At 45.5% G+C, this 16,398-nt stretch overlaps 2 protein-coding genes across 2 annotated transcripts; both read right to left on the bottom strand.

The window, feature by feature from the left end:
- Positions 1–179: 179 nt before the first annotated feature.
- Positions 180–7,387, bottom strand: DDX55 (DEAD-box helicase 55). Its single transcript, XM_005145121.4, has 14 exons — positions 7,238–7,387; positions 6,987–7,037; positions 6,827–6,913; positions 6,146–6,237; positions 5,986–6,048; positions 5,136–5,285; positions 4,499–4,688; positions 3,875–3,957; positions 3,381–3,512; positions 2,956–3,048; positions 2,487–2,601; positions 1,565–1,733; positions 914–1,206; positions 180–419 (listed from the first exon to the last, which is right to left on the bottom strand). Exons 1-14 carry the CDS (start codon positions 7,343–7,345, stop codon positions 252–254), a joined length of 1,794 nt encoding a protein of 597 aa, XP_005145178.2. The 5' UTR covers positions 7,346–7,387; the 3' UTR covers positions 180–251.
- Positions 7,388–8,200: 813 nt separating this feature from the next.
- On the bottom strand, positions 8,201–14,162 carry TMED2 (transmembrane p24 trafficking protein 2). The gene is made up of 4 exons (XM_005145122.4): positions 13,917–14,162; positions 12,595–12,787; positions 10,229–10,336; positions 8,201–9,687 (listed from the first exon to the last, which is right to left on the bottom strand). The coding sequence occupies exons 1-4, from the start codon at positions 14,094–14,096 to the stop codon at positions 9,563–9,565; spliced, it is 606 nt and encodes a 201-aa protein (XP_005145179.1). The 5' UTR covers positions 14,097–14,162; the 3' UTR covers positions 8,201–9,562.
- Positions 14,163–16,398: the final 2,236 nt, after the last annotated feature.

Genomic DNA, 16,398 nt, shown 5'->3' with positions numbered 1-16,398 from the left:
CATACCTGAAAAAGCAAAGTGAAAACAGGCACGAGGCTGCTGATGGCAACCTGCAGCTTTGGCCGCACTGTGCGAGAGCAGTTCTCTTAGCTGTGTTCTTAACTACAGGCTTCTCTGTTTGTCTCTGTGGGCTCCACGTCTCTTATGAAGAAATAAGATCAATTCTGTTCTCTGCATCATTGTTTTGTTATAAAATCCAGTTTTATTGAAATAGGCAGTATTGTAATGTAAAAGCGTGGTTAGAGTAACTGTCAACCTTCAGACTCTAAGTCAGCCACAGTTCCTGCTTTGAGCCTACTCTGGCTGCTTGTTAGTCTCTTCTCAAATTCTTCTTCACTGATTTTTCCCTTTTTTAATCTTTTCAAGAGTCTTGTGTCATTCAGCAACTCCTCCATGTCCTCATCTTCAATATCAGAGCCCTGTTGGCAGGTGAAAAACAACAAATTAAGCACAACACTAATGAAACACACACCAAAAGGTTTTCATTCCATACAGATGAACACAAGAGAACTTTACAACTCTGATATACCAGAACTATCCAAGTAGGAAATAATACTTGATTTATACCTAGGAAACCACCTAACTCTCAGTTATTCTTGTTGAGAATTGAAAAAAAAGCAAATTAAAACCCCAAACCAAGTACTGTCCACCATAGTGTCATACTGCTGGACCTTACAGGGAGAAAAAGCTATGCTACCTCTGCAGGCAGCATTACTGATCAGCATCAGAGGGCTGAGAAGTTGTTTTAGTGGCTGGCTTTAAAAAGCTTCTCTGTTTTTTCCAAGCTTTGTCTGTCAGGGTCCTAAAAAGTCACATTCTTCAGCTACATCAAACTAAGATCCCCAGGTGCTCTGCATTGGAAGTATGTTCCTATGCTGCAGCGATCACAGGCAGTTCAATGGACACAATTTACCTCTTCACGCTTCCTTTTAGCTGTTACTTTCTTTTTCTTCTCCCTCTTGGCTTTCTGCTTTGACCAGGCTTTATTCTTTATGAATTTCTTCTTCCCTCCATTTTCCTCTCTGTCTTTTCTTTGTTGTTCTAATTGCTTTTGCCTCTGTTTTTCTCTATTTTTATCCTTAAATGAAATGGAGTCTGTATTAACAGTGACTGGAGTGAAGTCTGGAAAACATTTTCCTCTTAGTTCAGGCATCTTTGGCATTTTTAACAACGCAAAACCTTTGGCAAGACTTGCGAAATCCAGATCTGTGAAAGTAAGGATTATACAGTCAGTTTCCCACTGGGTAAAAAGATAGTTTAACTTAGGAAGTCACAATTAGAAAACCCCAAACATTATCCTATTGTATTGTTTGCATTCTAGACTTGATAGTAGTAACAATACGAAATCACATTTATGCTTATGTCATAAATTATGTCTCTTTAAAAGAAGAGAAACAAGTTGCTTGGGAAAATGGGTGTTTTGTTAGAATCTGATGCTGCAGGAAGTAAATCTGACACAGGAATCAGGAGCTGAGGCTTGTGGACAGTAACACTGTGTTCCTTCCCAAACCAAACACTGTTCTGAAAAGAGCAGGAGCCGATGCCAGCCCCTGCTGGGAATTACCTTTTATTCGGAAGATGAGATTACATTCGTGTTTGGCATAAGCCTGAACGTACGATACAAATGCTTTCATCCCCTTCTCAAACACTGCCCTGTCAGCAAGAGCCATTGACTTCAGTTTTGGGAGAAGATCTAACACGTTTGTCTGTGGTTTCATTTCCTGCATGGGACACTGAAAACCAGACAAGAAACACAAAACCAAAGGAAGAGTTTAGTGGAATGATTTAAAATGTGCTGTGAAGCTCTGAACACACATTTCTTCCCCTGTTGATCTTCAGTCAGCTCTGAGCCCCCTTCTATGTGGTCACTTTGACATGAGTTCAGCATTCAGCCTAACACACCCTTCACTTATCCTAGCAGGGCAGTTCACACACCACAGCTGGAGACAGGCCACAAGCTCATTTCACCCTTATCAAGCTCTTTTCTCATTAGCAGGCTCCAGAGAATGTTTACAAGTAATCCCACAAACACATGAAATGACCAGAGTTAAACAGTGTGCAGCATACACTGCTGGGGGCAGGAGTGTTTAACCAGTGCTGTCCTTCTGTAAGGGCTCAATCTACACACCCTTCGAAATCAAAAGCCCTTCCTATCTATCTACTCCTACACTTACTCCATCATACAAACTCAATAGGTAACACTGGGAACAATCCTAACAGGTATTTGCCAATCTTCTGTTGAACTAATTAACTTTGAGAGAAAAAGGGACATCAAAGCTTCTTTGTTAAAGTGTTTTAAGCCATTCTGATGTGTAAATAATGATAATCAAGCATAGAGCATATGCTAAAATACATCAGAAAAGCAGCTCTTATTTGTGCATTACCTACGCATATCCCCCCAAGTTCTACAATTGTGAACCTAAACTCCTATCAGTGAGTCTGTCCCCTTGCTCTTTCCTGCCTTGGATTAGAATAACTCTACTAACCTTTTGGTTGATAGAGAGAAAGTTAACGTAAGACTCTTCCATGGGAAGCAAAAACACAAGTGCGCTGCCAACGTTGCCGATCCGTGCTGTTCTACCACACCGATGCACGAAGGCACTGAAACAACACAGAGAGCACTTCACAGCAGGGCCTCAGCCTGGTTTTGAAGAGGTAGGCAGCAAAAGGGCAAATCTTGGGGAATTAAAATACAGAGTGCTGTATACTTTTGCCTTAAACCAAGAGGATTAAGTAAAAAAGAGAGACATGTAGCAGTCCCACTGGATTGTTAGGGCTAAAGCAAGGGGGATGTGCATTAGTGTCAAGCTTTAAGCATGTTGTAGGGAGAATTACAACAATGGAAGTTAAAATACATGGAAAAGAGCCTTTTGTTGCATGTCCACAATTTATATCCAAATAAGACAGTAACATGACCACAAGTTGATTGAAGGTTCTTAAGAGCTGAAGTTGTACCTTGCATTGCTAGGTGGGTCATACTGTAAAACCCAGTGTACTTCTGGAATGTCTATGCCACGGGCCATCACATCAGTGCAAACCAAAATGCCACTAGGAAGAAGAAAGCATGGTTTCATTAAACTGTCATTTGAAAAGAGCCAGCCCACCCCCAGCTGTGTGCTCTGCATCTACACTGGAGAATGAGCAACAAAACGTGGGTTTTGAAGAGACAAAATCTCTAAGGTATCTGCAACTAAAATTGTACCCAACGTTGTGAAAAGGAATGGGATTTACATCACCAGGAAAGATCAATGCCCTGTTACACATGCTATTATTAAATCACCATTAAATCACCAGTCATTTCAATAACAGACTTCAGAGACTGACAACTTCCACATGTTACTGGAAGCAGTTCTGCTGCTGCTGGGAATTACGTTTCTTACCCTGGGAGCTTCCGGAACTCAGTAAAGATCTTGTTCCGTTTGTGTTTCATTTTCCCGTGAATGCTCATTATTTTCACTTGTTTAATCAAGGATTCCAAAGCCTTCCCATAGTATTCCACACAGGCACACGTGCTGTGGGGATGCAGACAGACATAAAGGTGAGAGATTATGCTGCATTTGCAAGGCTCAGAGACCTTCTAGAATACATACTATGGCTTATTTATAATATATGTGGCATTGCTTTTATAATTAACATATAACCATCTCTAATGCTTTCCTTTAAAAATGCATATCAAATTAATGTTTTGCTTAATAAAATTCAACCAAATCCTGACACGAAGCAATGATCAATCTCTTTTTAGACACCACATTGTACAAGACAGCCATTAAAACGAACCACTTCTAAACCAGTTGTGTCCTTGCAAACACACGGCACAGCTCTGGAATGTAAGTACTAGAACACCAGAGGCTCTCACAATAAACCCCAGAATTACCTGAAAAAGACCAGATGTTTTTCCTGTTTGTGCTGCCGCAGAAAATGCACCAACTGATTAAATTTTTCATCTGCTTTGCAGATCTGCACAGTTCAAAAGAAAAGGGAGGTAAATAAATGGACTCAATACAAAGCAATCTGCATGTTTCCTCCATTCACTGTGCACTGATAGATGGCTACAGGTGTCATTTCTTAACACTGATCATCTCTCCCATAGTTCCTCCTGCAGGATATTACTCTTACATATCTTGTTTTAACTATAAACAAACACTTAGCTCCCAGTCTTCCCATCCCCAGCCACAACATCCCTTCAGCAGCAGTATCTCAAATATCCCTCAGCAACTGCCAAAAACTCTCCCCATTCCTTAGGAGCAGGGTGAAGGAACTACAGTGCTGCAGCTAGTTTGGAGTTACAACAGCCAAACAAAACTCACAGAGCAGAAAACAGAGTTGCTAATTTAGATCTTTCTCCTTAGCTTGGTGATTGATCTTTGGAGAACCTATAAGAGCTTTGCATCTTGGAGACTTCCAATTCCTCTACTAATGTGATCCTATCTGGGCAAGACTTATGGATAGAGCCAGGAGGAGAGGGACCAAGAAACCATCACAGAGCAGAGGTTCCCACCATGTAGTAGTTCTCCAGGCGTGTTGGAGTTTTCTGTGTGTTGCTTGCTGCCACTCCCTTCTCCTTCACCGAGATGCGGACGGGATTCCGGAGTCCTGCCCTCACCAGCTTCTCCACCTCTTGAGTCTGAGTTGCTGAGAACAGACCCGTCCGTCTCTGCTTGGGCAGAAAGTCCAGGATGGCATTTAAACTGCAAGTAAGGACATGTAGAACATAATTGTCCCAAGGTTTCCCTCAAAAAGAAGTTTAATCACTAGAAGTAAGAGTTTATAAACAAAGTAAGATTTCATTATCAAGTGCTAATCTTCTATTGAACTAACTGACTTTGACAGAAGGATAAAAGGGACATCAAAGTTTATTTGTTAAAGCATTTTAAGGCATTCTGATGTGTAAATAACAATGATCAAGCTAACATACATCAGAAAATAAGAACTTTTAAACTCTGTATTCATCAAAGATCTGCTCCTTCTGATTCTCTTCCCCCCCAACCAGCAATTGCTTTATGGAGCAAAGAGAGATAAAAGGACAAAACTGAACAAATCTAACTTCAGAGGTCATCACAGGCCACGCTCACATCAATCGTATATGAACTCATCTAAAACTTCAAAAGTGTTCCTGGAATGTATGATTTCAATACCTTGCTTCAAAGCCCATATCCAGAAGTCTGTCTGCTTCATCTAATACCAACACATCAAGAGACTTCACACAACTTGCCAGATCCAGCCCATCAGCCTTTCTTCTGAACAGGTCCTCCAGGCGACCCGGGGTAGCTACAATGATGTTCCCACTGTTGGTGAACAAAACACACAGCAGTTTTGTAACTGTGCAAGGTGAGGACTCTGGGGAGCTGCCAACATCATTATCACATCACAAACCAGTGCTAAAGTTGGCTGCATTCTTCAATAAAACAATTTCATTTGTCACTTGTAACTGTATTGATATTTCAGTGCCTTTCAGATAGTGGAGATGGGAGGAAAATGCTCAGGTGAAAGCAAACAATCTGTGGTAAGAGAAGTTTAGAATATAACCAGTAACTATGGAAAGGAACTGTCAGGTAGGAGAAATCTTGGATTCCTCTGTGCAAAAAGCTTCATCATAGAAAATACATTTGCTTCAAAACATCATCAGTATCAGCACCAGCTTCAGAAACATCCACCAGCAGAGACTCCCTCCTCACTGGAGCCTATTGCTAGTACAACACTGCCAGGAAAGCAGCAGCTGAAATATTTAGTGAAGACAGTTTTCAGCTCACCACACTGCATGCTGTCCTTCACCCAAACAACACACAAATGGCTCTGATTTCACACACCATCCTTTCCCATTGCCTCAGGATGGCACATCTCCCTCAAGGGAAAGAAGCCCTCATTTCCTCAGCATACTTATGCAGTACCTTCAAACTTTAGCATCAGCAGTACCAAAACTGTGACTGAAAACCCTACAGCCAACATCCACAAGGCAATGATAGAAATGACTGACAAGCAACTCACCCGTGTTCTTTAAACTTTTCAACATCTTCTATGGGATTCCTACCACCAATTAAAAGGATCTGACTAAAACAAGAAAACAGAAAGACTTTGGTCATTTTTTACTGGTTTATGAATGCCAGAAGCCCAAAGGAAAAAGGCACAGAGCCTGAAGCTCACTCACCTGAACCTGGGGAAGTGCTTTGTGAAATGCGACAGCACCTCATCAATCTGAATAGCCAGTTCTCGTGTTGGTGTGATAATTATAGCCCCAACCTGCACAAACAAACAACAGGAATGTAAGGAAAGGAACAGGCTAGAAGGAAGCTTGGGGCAAAATTCTCCCTTTCAAACAAACATGCACCATGATTATGATCCTAGTTTTAGACAAAACATTTTCATAGAAATACAATAAACTGTTCAGAATAACACAAAACATATGAAAAAGGCATTACAGCAATGTCCAGAACACCTCTGCACAAAGAGCAGAGTCCAGTAATGCTATTTAACAGCAAACAACACTGCAAGTTCTCTATACACTAAAACTGAATGGACACTCAAAAGCATTCAAAGACGTGCTTGCAGTACCTCATTGTACTCAGTATTTTAAGCCATTTTCCTAACAGCTCAGAAAAGTCTTTTGATAATCACTTTGATGTTCTGATAATGTCGAATAAGCAGCTAAGTGCCAAGAAAGCAGCCCAATATTCAAGTTTTAAGCAGTTCATTGTTAGTTATACCCAGGAGCTGAACACACAGTCACGTTACATGTGTGCAATCTTCCATAGTGATACCTTCCCTGTAGACCTCCAACCTTACTGATCCACCATTAAAACACACCCAGAACAGAGCAGCTCTATCTTACCTGCATTCTCTTTAGTTTTTCTTCCCGTCTGAGGAGGATTTCCAGTATGGGGATTACAAACGCCAGTGTTTTACCGCTGCCCGTGACCTGTGAGGGGAAATCCGCCTCAGTTTCCCCTCAGCTACAACAACCAGCGAACTGAGCAGGAAAAATCACCCACCGCTTCCGCAGCAACATCCTTATTGCTCATGAAGAGTGGAATGGTCGCGGACTGCAACAGAGAGAACGCAGAGGCAGCACATGAGCAGCTGAACGGCCGCAGTGGCTCTCACCAGGCTGCATCCCCACAGCGCCATGGATTACCTCAGGGGAGCCACCGGCCGCTCCGCCCTGCGGCCGAACCGGTTCCCCCTTCCCGGCTCACCTGCACTGGGGTCATGCGGCCGAACCGGTTCCCCGTTCCCCGCTCACCTGTACCGGGGTCATGCGGCCGAAGCCGAGCTCCCGCAGCGCCTGCAGCAAGCCCGGGCTCAGCGCCACCGGCAGCGCCTCCCAGCTCCCCTCAGTCACCGCCTCCATCTTGGACGGGCACCGGTGCCGTGTCCGCCGCACGGCCGCTCCCTGCCGGGGCGGACCGGAAACACGCTCCGCAGCACCTTGGTTCCGCAGCACCTTGGTTCCGCTGCACCTCGGTTCCGCTGCCAGCAGCCCTAAGCGGCCGGGACCGGGGGTTTTACCTCAGTGAGAGCCCCGTCCGAGGCAGGGGAAGGAGGGAGGGGATTGTCCCCCTCTGCTGCGCTCTGGGGAAGGACCCGGTTGGACACGGAGCTGTTGGAGCGAGTCCAGAGGAGGCCATGGAGCAGCCTGGACAAGAGAAGGCTCCTGAAGGGGAGACCTGAGAGCAGCTCCAGTGCCTGAAGGGGCTGCAGGAACCTGGAGAGGGGCTTGGGACAAGGGCCTGTAGGGACAGGCCAAGGGGAATGGCTTGAACCTGATAAAGGGCAGATTTAGATTACAAGGAATACAGGGAATTCTTCAATATGAAGGTGCTGAGGCGCTGGCACAGGGTGCCCAGAGAAGCTGTGGCTGCCCCATCCCTGGCAGTGCTCAAGGCCAGGTTGGACACAGGGGCTTGGAGCAGCTGCTCCAGTGGAAGGTGTCCATAGCAGTGTTTGGAACTGGATGAGCTTTAAGGCCTCTTCATCCCAAACCAATCTGCAATGCTCTGAATTCCTGCTGCCGGAGATTAGAAGGGCTGTGACACTCAGTGGCTTGAAGCAGCAGCAAAGCAGTCGATTTAGAATCAGCTGCCATTTCTCCTGCCTGCCCACAACAGGGGCTGGAGTGTGGATGAATTCCTGATAACCTCAGAAATACATAATAAAAGCTTTGTGTTAAAAGGTACTTTTTAAAATCAAAACAAGAAAAAAAAGGTTATTTTTTTAAAGAATTTGTTTATTCTCGAACCTGGGTCAGATTTCTCTTCACGAGCCATTTTTAAATGTACACCTTTGAATTCAATTTGACGTGTTCTACACAAAAATATTGGCACACAACAGTCGCGCTAAGGTGTCAGAGCCACCTTCTCTGAGGAACTGCTGCAAGTGGTTGCCCGAGGTTGGAAAAGCTTCACCTGGAACATGAAAACCTGTAACAAATCTTAAATTAATCGTACAAAACTGCTGTGTGTTACTTGTAGAGGCTCCCCCCTGGAAAAGACCCCAGCCCGCCCCCCCCAAAATGATTACAACTAATATACATCAGTCACAACGTAATCCTGGCTCAGCACCCACGTCAGACGCTGCTTGAAGGTTTAAACCAATCATCATAAGGAGGAAAGAAACTTTGTACAAAACCAAATCTACACGTGCCTGGAAAAGAAAACACACCAGAGGTTACAGCATCAGGGTGAGAGAAGGGCAGAGGCTGCCTTAACTTAAAGACAAGGGCTGCATAGCATCGCAATAGACTCCCAGGATCGTTAACCCTTTCGCACCAGGAATCCAGGTTTCCTGAACAAGAACGCGTTCCCCATTGGCACCAACCATCTAAGATTTGGGCCTGCAAAAACCAAAGGGTTAACCATGGCCTGCCAAGACACTGCACACAATTGGCTTTGACATAAAACCTGGGAAAGAGTCAAACAAAACCGTCTGATGAACGTGATCATGAGAGGATAAAATAACTTTTCATATTGGCTAGTTAAACTTTGGGAATAACCTGATGTAATGATTACATCAAGAGTGGTTACTGAAGACTTTTAAATAGCAACTAGGCATGAATACTAGATTGAAGTGGTCATCCATCCTCTGTTCATTATCAGAATAAAGTTCCAATCACTCTTCTTGGCAGTTTACATAAGCAAAAAGGGATTATTCTCATTTTTAACACCTATTGCAGGGTTAGAGATGCCAAAATTGCAAAACAGTCATGTTAGGGCCTTGTACCGTTTCCTTAGATAGAACTGCAAGTACTCAGGAAAACAGGGCAAAGAGTTAGAAAAGACATCCATGGTGCTTGTTACTACAGTGGATTACAGCATTTGCAGCTTGCTTGGACCTTGCTTAGCACACAGAGTAGGCAGATTTGAAGTGAAAAAAGTTATGCCAATTAAGTGACAAGATTTCAGCACAGCTTATGCTACAGAAGATATATAAAACCAATTCTTTTTTAACTAGGAAGGAACAAAAGCAAGTTTTACAGTTCAGTAAAGAGGGTTCAGAAAGTAAATGACTCTTTTTGTGACCAAGATGTTTGGTAGACAGTGAACTGAAATCCAGGACCAGAAAAGTACTCTTAAACAACCCTTCGGACTTCAAAAAACCTCTTCAGATAGTAGATTTGTCCCAGTGTCATGGCAACTAGTACAAGAGCTTCAAAGAATGACCAAAGAACCACTCTGCTGTTTGTGTTGTCATTAACTGTGGGGAGAAAAGAGATAAAAAATGTAGTAAGTAGCAAAGCATTTAAAACAACTTGAAAACACATTTTGTCATCAGAACACTGCACATAAACCACAGGTATTTGTATCACTCACTGCAAGTGGCATAGAAAGACTCTGCAGGCTTAGAGATGAGATTTGACACTGAGTGTGTTTTTCCAAAGAGCTTACTATGCAAGCAGATGTTTTAGCCAACCTCAGCTTTGGACATAGACAGCAGCACCTCTATTAGTCTATCCCTGGGAACCAGCATTGCCCACATTGGCATGAACATGCCATTCAAAGAACTGGAGAATCTGCACCAACTAAGCAAAGATAATGTGCACAACAATCTTTATTACATGAGGGGTGAGCCAACTTACAGATGACTGCAACACCAACTACATTCTGAACTGTAGGGGCAGGGCCTTCAGAACTTGGTCTAAGTGTTTTTCCTGGAACAGCTTTCATGGACTTGCTTTAAGCCACATTCTATGAATTCCCTTGAGAGTGGAGAAAGCATTTAAATCAAGGACACGTACTTGCTCTATGTATTCTTTCACGAACTTCCATGTACTCCTGTTCATGCTTTACAGCCGTCATGGCCACTGCTAACTCGTTGATCATCTCTTCTAGCTTGTTCTGATGAGCTGCAGAATAATTCCAGAAACATCAGAAAAGGTGTTACTGACATAGAAAAACAGTTTGTTAGACTTTGTGAACAGTTAAAACTTCATTTCCTGTGGCAGAAAAATGCAGTCTGTACAGCTGAAACTTTTTATCCTTCCAGCAAAGGAACAGTTTAGTTTTCATAGCATCACTTTTCCTAACACGTCCCTATGGTATTTAGTAGGTGGGGAAGCATCTTCCTCCACATCTGACCAGGAAACACAAGACACAATTTAGAATCAGTACAGACCAGTATGCACATACTCTTCCAGAAAAATAGAACATAAGAACATATAAAATCAATACCACACACTAGTATCAATTTTGCCAATCTCGTCCAACATATCCCAAGCAAATTATCTGAACATCACAGATTTTCCTAGCTGTTAAGCTTGCAAAATAAATGGAACGACAGAGTTTAGCTTAAGATCATGATGCTGGCAAAAGGAGAACACTTTTTGAAGCAACATATCACATCTTGTGATCTTCCAGTCTAGCTGAAGCACAGCATTCAGCAGAAACAATGCCAAAGGGGCCTGGCAGAGGGCAGGACTGGCTTCAGGTTCTGGTGTGGTGTGAAAGCAGAAGAGGAGGAAAACATCAAACCAGGAACAGAAAACTAGCTTGAGACAGCTCAGCAAATGGAAGGATCAGAGAGTTAAGATTTAGTGATTTGCCTGTCAATCACAGGATCTCTTAAGTACATTCATGCTTACAGAACTGTCCACTTTAAAGTTATTCAAGTCACTTCTAGCACCAAGAGAAGTTCAAGATGTCATCCCACCAACATGCCCTGGACCAACAGCTCTTACAGTCACAAAACCCAGCATATTTCCCACTGAAGGGACACACCTGACTTTGAAGCTGCTTTATTTACAAATTGTTTCAGATCACAATCTGCAAATAAAGCTCTTCAAAACACACACCTCATGGGGAACAGTCAAAAAGAGGAGCAGAAAATAACACTCATACAAGTTACAGTTAAACCCTAAATAGTTGTATAAACCACACTCATCCTGCTAATATCATCAATCCCTTATTTTCATGGTCATTGCAGTAAGTGCAGTTTATTAGTAAGAGAAAAATTACACTCACAAGGACTGTTTAAACCCACTCCAAAAAACACACTCCAGGAGTGCCTTAAAAATGAAAGCTGCATTCATGTTCTATGCAACAGCTGAATCCAGACTCAATAACAGCTATAACTGAGTCTTTAAAAGAATAAAAGTTAGGGATTTGTTACTTTTTAAGTGATATCAAGCACTCAATGCGCAGTTATTTACTTGCCAAAACAGAAAACAAGACCTTACTGCCTTCCTAGCTAGTGATTGCTAAATAAACCCTTGTAACTTGTTACCCACATTCACTTATTTCTTTTACAGCAAATGGCAAGTTTCAAGTGTTTCCCCTTGTAATGTTACTGATACTTCATAACCTAACAGAAGCTTATTGCTTCCAGAAGTCCTCAATTACTCAACATCTACTTTTGCAATATAAAGCAAACACACTCTAAAATATCCAATGTTCTTGGATGTTCAGTGTTTCATTTCATCCAAAACTCCCACCTCCTTAAGACAAGCTGTCAGAGACAGTTCAAGGACCTGATCCCAAGTGTTGATAAGTATGTAAACCTCTCGATGGAAGCTTGCAGGTGCTCAGCATTGCTCAGAATCAGACCTTCAATGTAGTTTATTAAAGACATTCTCATGCTACAAACCAATGTTACAGAGAAAAGCAAACGTTAGCTGTTAGTGAATAAACATATGCCAAAGACAAGATGCTAATGAGCTTTCAAAAAGCAGTACACATACCATCCCAGGTATCTCCACCACCTAGAGGAAAGTGTAAGAGATGAACACAAGTACAGGACAAAAGGCTGCAGATAAAACACTCATTTATACAGCTAAGAGAAAAAATGTATATTAGCACATTTATCAGAGAACTCAACTAAGGCCTATGTACTGCTGAGCAAACTAAAAACAAGAGAATGAAACTAATGAAAGGACTAAAGGAGGAAGGTGTTAGTTTCTGCAGATGGCCAAGTGATTCTCTGGTGATTTTTTGCATTAAACCATGTAAAGAGGTCTAAAAGCACCCAAATTTTAGCTGTGCAAGAGAACACCCAACTAGGGAGCCTGGAGAAACAGCAATTCTGAGATTCCTACTCAAGTTCAGAAGCCATGCATGTAGGGAATAGCTCCCAAGCCAGAGCCAATTCCTTTCCAGAAGTCTTCCTCACCTTCTGTCTCCATGTCCTGCCCCTTTGGAGCTTCTCCAATATCAATAGTGAACATCACTATCTTGGGAGTCATGGTGGACATTCTGTTGCTAAAGCAGAACTTGTAAGTTCCATCCATGTGGGCAGCAAACGTGTATTTTCCACTGGACTCTCGATCACCTTTATAAATTCCTTTATTATCAGGCCCTGTAATCTGGGGAAAACAAAGTGTCATAGGTTTGACTTGAAATAAAGTGGGTTTAAATACACCCTTACAACACTGCATGCATGTGCTGATGTGACCCAGTCAGAATGACCAACACCATGGGTAATCTGGTTTGGCACTCTTCGTACTTTCCCTCCCACAACTCAAAGACAGTGATGCCTTTTCCTGCACATAAATCTTTGTAATAAGCTTCTTGGTAAAGAAAGTCACACAAAAGCCTCTCTCATTGTCCAAGATTACACAGGCAAGATAAGAAGCATTCAAGAACAAGTAAACCACAAGTTACATACAACCCTGGCTGTTTGCTAAAAGAACAACTGCAGAAGAATCCTCATTGCTGATGTCTGAAGGAAAAGACGTTCTCCCACACATCAGCACTACTTTAGGCACACAGTTGTGCTCTGTTGCAGTGACCATTCCAAATGGGATACTGCATTGATTATGAGTGTTCAGCATCACTGCAACTCCGAAGCTTCCATTTCAGCAGGCCAAGCTCTGCTGCTGAGCTTCCACCGGAGCCATTTGAATGGGATTTGCTTCCTCTTCCTGTCTGCCCCGTGTTAGAGCCATGTGTCACTTACAGCCATTATACTCACTCCCAGCAACAACTCTCAGGTTTAAGTTATCCCAAACAAACAACTCTCTGCTCCTCACCAAGATGAAAGGAATCCTTATTTACTGTTCTGATCTGATACCTCACTAAGGACCTACCTACACCTCTCAAGATGGCAATCAGCCCGATTAAAGCCAGCGCCTTTCGACTCAAGGGGGAACAGAACAAGCACCACATTCTTACACAGAGAAATCCTGTTCGTCCTTCCCACCGAAGTGTTTAATGTGACAAGTCCATACCGAGCCGGGTACCGCAGGAACCCCCCCGAGCACAGCCCTGGGGGCAGGAACGGCACCAGCGGCCTTAGGGAACGCAGCCCATCAAGGCGGCTCCTCTACCGCTCCTCTGCCGCCCGTACCACGGCGGGGGCCCGGTGAGCACGCAGGGAGCCCCCCAACGAGCCGGAACCCCACGGAACCCCCCGGCCGGTGTGACCACCGCCGTCCGCCCCACACCGGGCGCTGCCCCGGCCTCCCCACCCCACAGGCGGCGCTGGGCCCTCACCTCCACGTCGATGTCCAGGAAGCCTCCCTCGGCCACCTCGAAGATGAGCCCCATCTTGGTGCCGGACGGCACCCGCTCCAGGAAGCACTCCTCGGCGTGCGCGTCGATGCTGACGAAGTAGGCGGCAGCCGGGGCCGCGATGGCGGCCAGCAGCGCCAGCACCGCCCGCACCGGCGACATGGCGGAGCCCAGCGGCAGCGGGCACCGAGCGGCGCGACAGGGAGGGGGAGCTTCCGGCTCCCGCCACGCCCCTTCCGGGGCACGGGGCCGCCGCTCATAGGCCGGCACGGCCCCGCTGCCACGTACGGGCTGAGCTACGGCGGCCGGCGAAGGACAACTGAGGAGGGAGCGCATCACTCCTGAGGCACGGGCCGCGCGGCGAGGGGGGCGGAGTCTATGTGAGGGAGTAACCAATGAGCACGAAGAGGGGGCGGGGCCGTGGGGGCCTGAAGCCAATCAGAGCGGGGTAGGGAGAGCTGGCCTGTCAGAAAGCGCGCCAGTGGCGGCTAGAGCGCGGGAGTTGCTTGACGCGGTTCGGTTGGCGCTGGCGCTGGCGGTCGGGACCCCAGACCTGCGCCAGCAGGGAAGGGGTTGGATACAGAGCTGATGACCAAGGAAGTAACGGGGAAGCCCGACTTGTGGGTGCGCAGCAGACACGGTCCGGGCGGAGGGCAGGCTCCATGCCTTCTCTGCGTTGTCATGCTTAAATGCTACTTGTCAATTAACACTTGCAGTCGGCAATGCAGACGGCCATGCTGGAGCTGAAGAGTCTGTTTTCATGACTAGCTGGTTTAATTATCTTTAAAGATTTAAAGACTAAAGCACAATCTGGCTTTCCGGTGCAATATTTATGTGCTTGGGCTTGCCAAGTGAGCGCCAGTTGTTGTAGTCCTGGTTGTAATGCTCAGACGTTGTGTTTGTGTGACAAATGGAATCCAATTACTTGATTAACATAAGTGAATTTGCTCATCTCAAGCTGCCAGGTCCAAGCGGCAGAGCTCAATGTGCCAGTGCAGGCTTCAGGCATGGAAAGATGCTGGCAAAAGGAAGGTGAACTTGAGCTACAGGTCACATATGTGAGTGGCAAGAGCCCTCTCTTGCTAAGGTGCTGAAAACTTCCATGGTTTCCAGTGGGTTTGGATTGGGCCAAGCTTGAACCTGCTGCTTCCTGCAACATGAACTGCTGTGCTGGTTTCCCATCTGTCTCAGTAGGGGTTTTAGTCTTCCCACCAGCACATTCTCCGAATCATTACTTTTTCCCTCTATGTACATTTATACATAATAATGAGAACTCATTTATACTGAATTCTGGTGGTGTGAACTCCTTCTCTCATCTCTAACTTGGACAAAAGATGATTTCACGGCATATCTGTCCCCTGAGGTACTGCAGACTGTTCTCCAGATGTTCTGCTCATGCTGCTGCCCCTTCCCGAGCTCCCATAAGTGCTGTTTGCCAGGGAAGGATAACTTACAGGGAAGGATGGGCTGCTATTCATCCTACTGCTCTCTGGAGCTTTGTGCAATACCCTGCAGCGATGAATTTTGGCAATGAACTTCATGAAGGATGTCAGATACATTTGCACAGGCTGTCATTGATTATTATTATTACAAGTTAGGCAACTGAACATCAAACTCTGATGCTTGGAGGCTGGTTTGTCAGCCTGTCTGCCCAGCTCCAGGAGTGTGAGCGCTTGGCAGCATGGGAGGAAGGCTGCAGTTTTGTAGCCTGTGACCTAAGGAGATGTTAACAGTGTTGCCTGAAAAAGTTCCTCTGAGTGTCACAGTGTTGCATTTCCTGTCATTCATTCCTTTCATTTACTTGTATTGGTGTTTCTCCCTCCCTTGTGTTTGAAATAGAGGATGAATGCTGCGTCCACAACATGCAGCACCTATCAGTCAAAGCTTGGCTTTTGCAACTCCAGTTTTATTTCTTCTGACTAGTTGCTATCCATAGTATCTTGTATCCTCACCGACACCCTAAACAGGCGTAAGGACTCTATTACTCTGCTCTTGCAGAGTGAGAGCCTAAAACCCCCTAACGATGAACAAGCTGCGGTGTGCGAGACCCATGCCTGTCCTGCAGAACGACTTCCCCCCACGACGTTATCCTGCAGCCGTCTGTTTGCCTTCCTCCTCGGCCCTCTTCCCTGCTCCTATCCCGGCAGCTTCGAGCACCGGTGCCGCGTCTGCTCTTGGGTGCCGTGGCCCCACCGGTACATCCCTGCGCGCCCGCTCCATGGGTACCACCGATCCCGACCCCTCGATGCCCTCTGCCCCGCTCAGACGCACGATGGAGCGGTACAAGAGGCCGGTACCGCGGCTCACCCCGCCGCTGACGGGGCTCAGCGCAGCCATCAGCGGGGAGCACCGGGGGAGCACCGGCTTTCACCGCGGCTCCCCCCGTCGGGAGCCACGGCGGTGGCCGCGGGCATGCGCGGGGCCGCCCGGTGCCTGCCATTGGCCCCGAGCGGCGGGGCGGCCG

The sequence above is a fragment of the Melopsittacus undulatus genome, chromosome 12 (genome assembly GCF_012275295.1).
Source record: "Melopsittacus undulatus isolate bMelUnd1 chromosome 12, bMelUnd1.mat.Z, whole genome shotgun sequence".
Classification (NCBI taxonomy): domain Eukaryota; kingdom Metazoa; phylum Chordata; class Aves; order Psittaciformes; family Psittaculidae; genus Melopsittacus; species Melopsittacus undulatus.
This window is presented reverse-complemented; position numbering and strand designations above follow the sequence as displayed.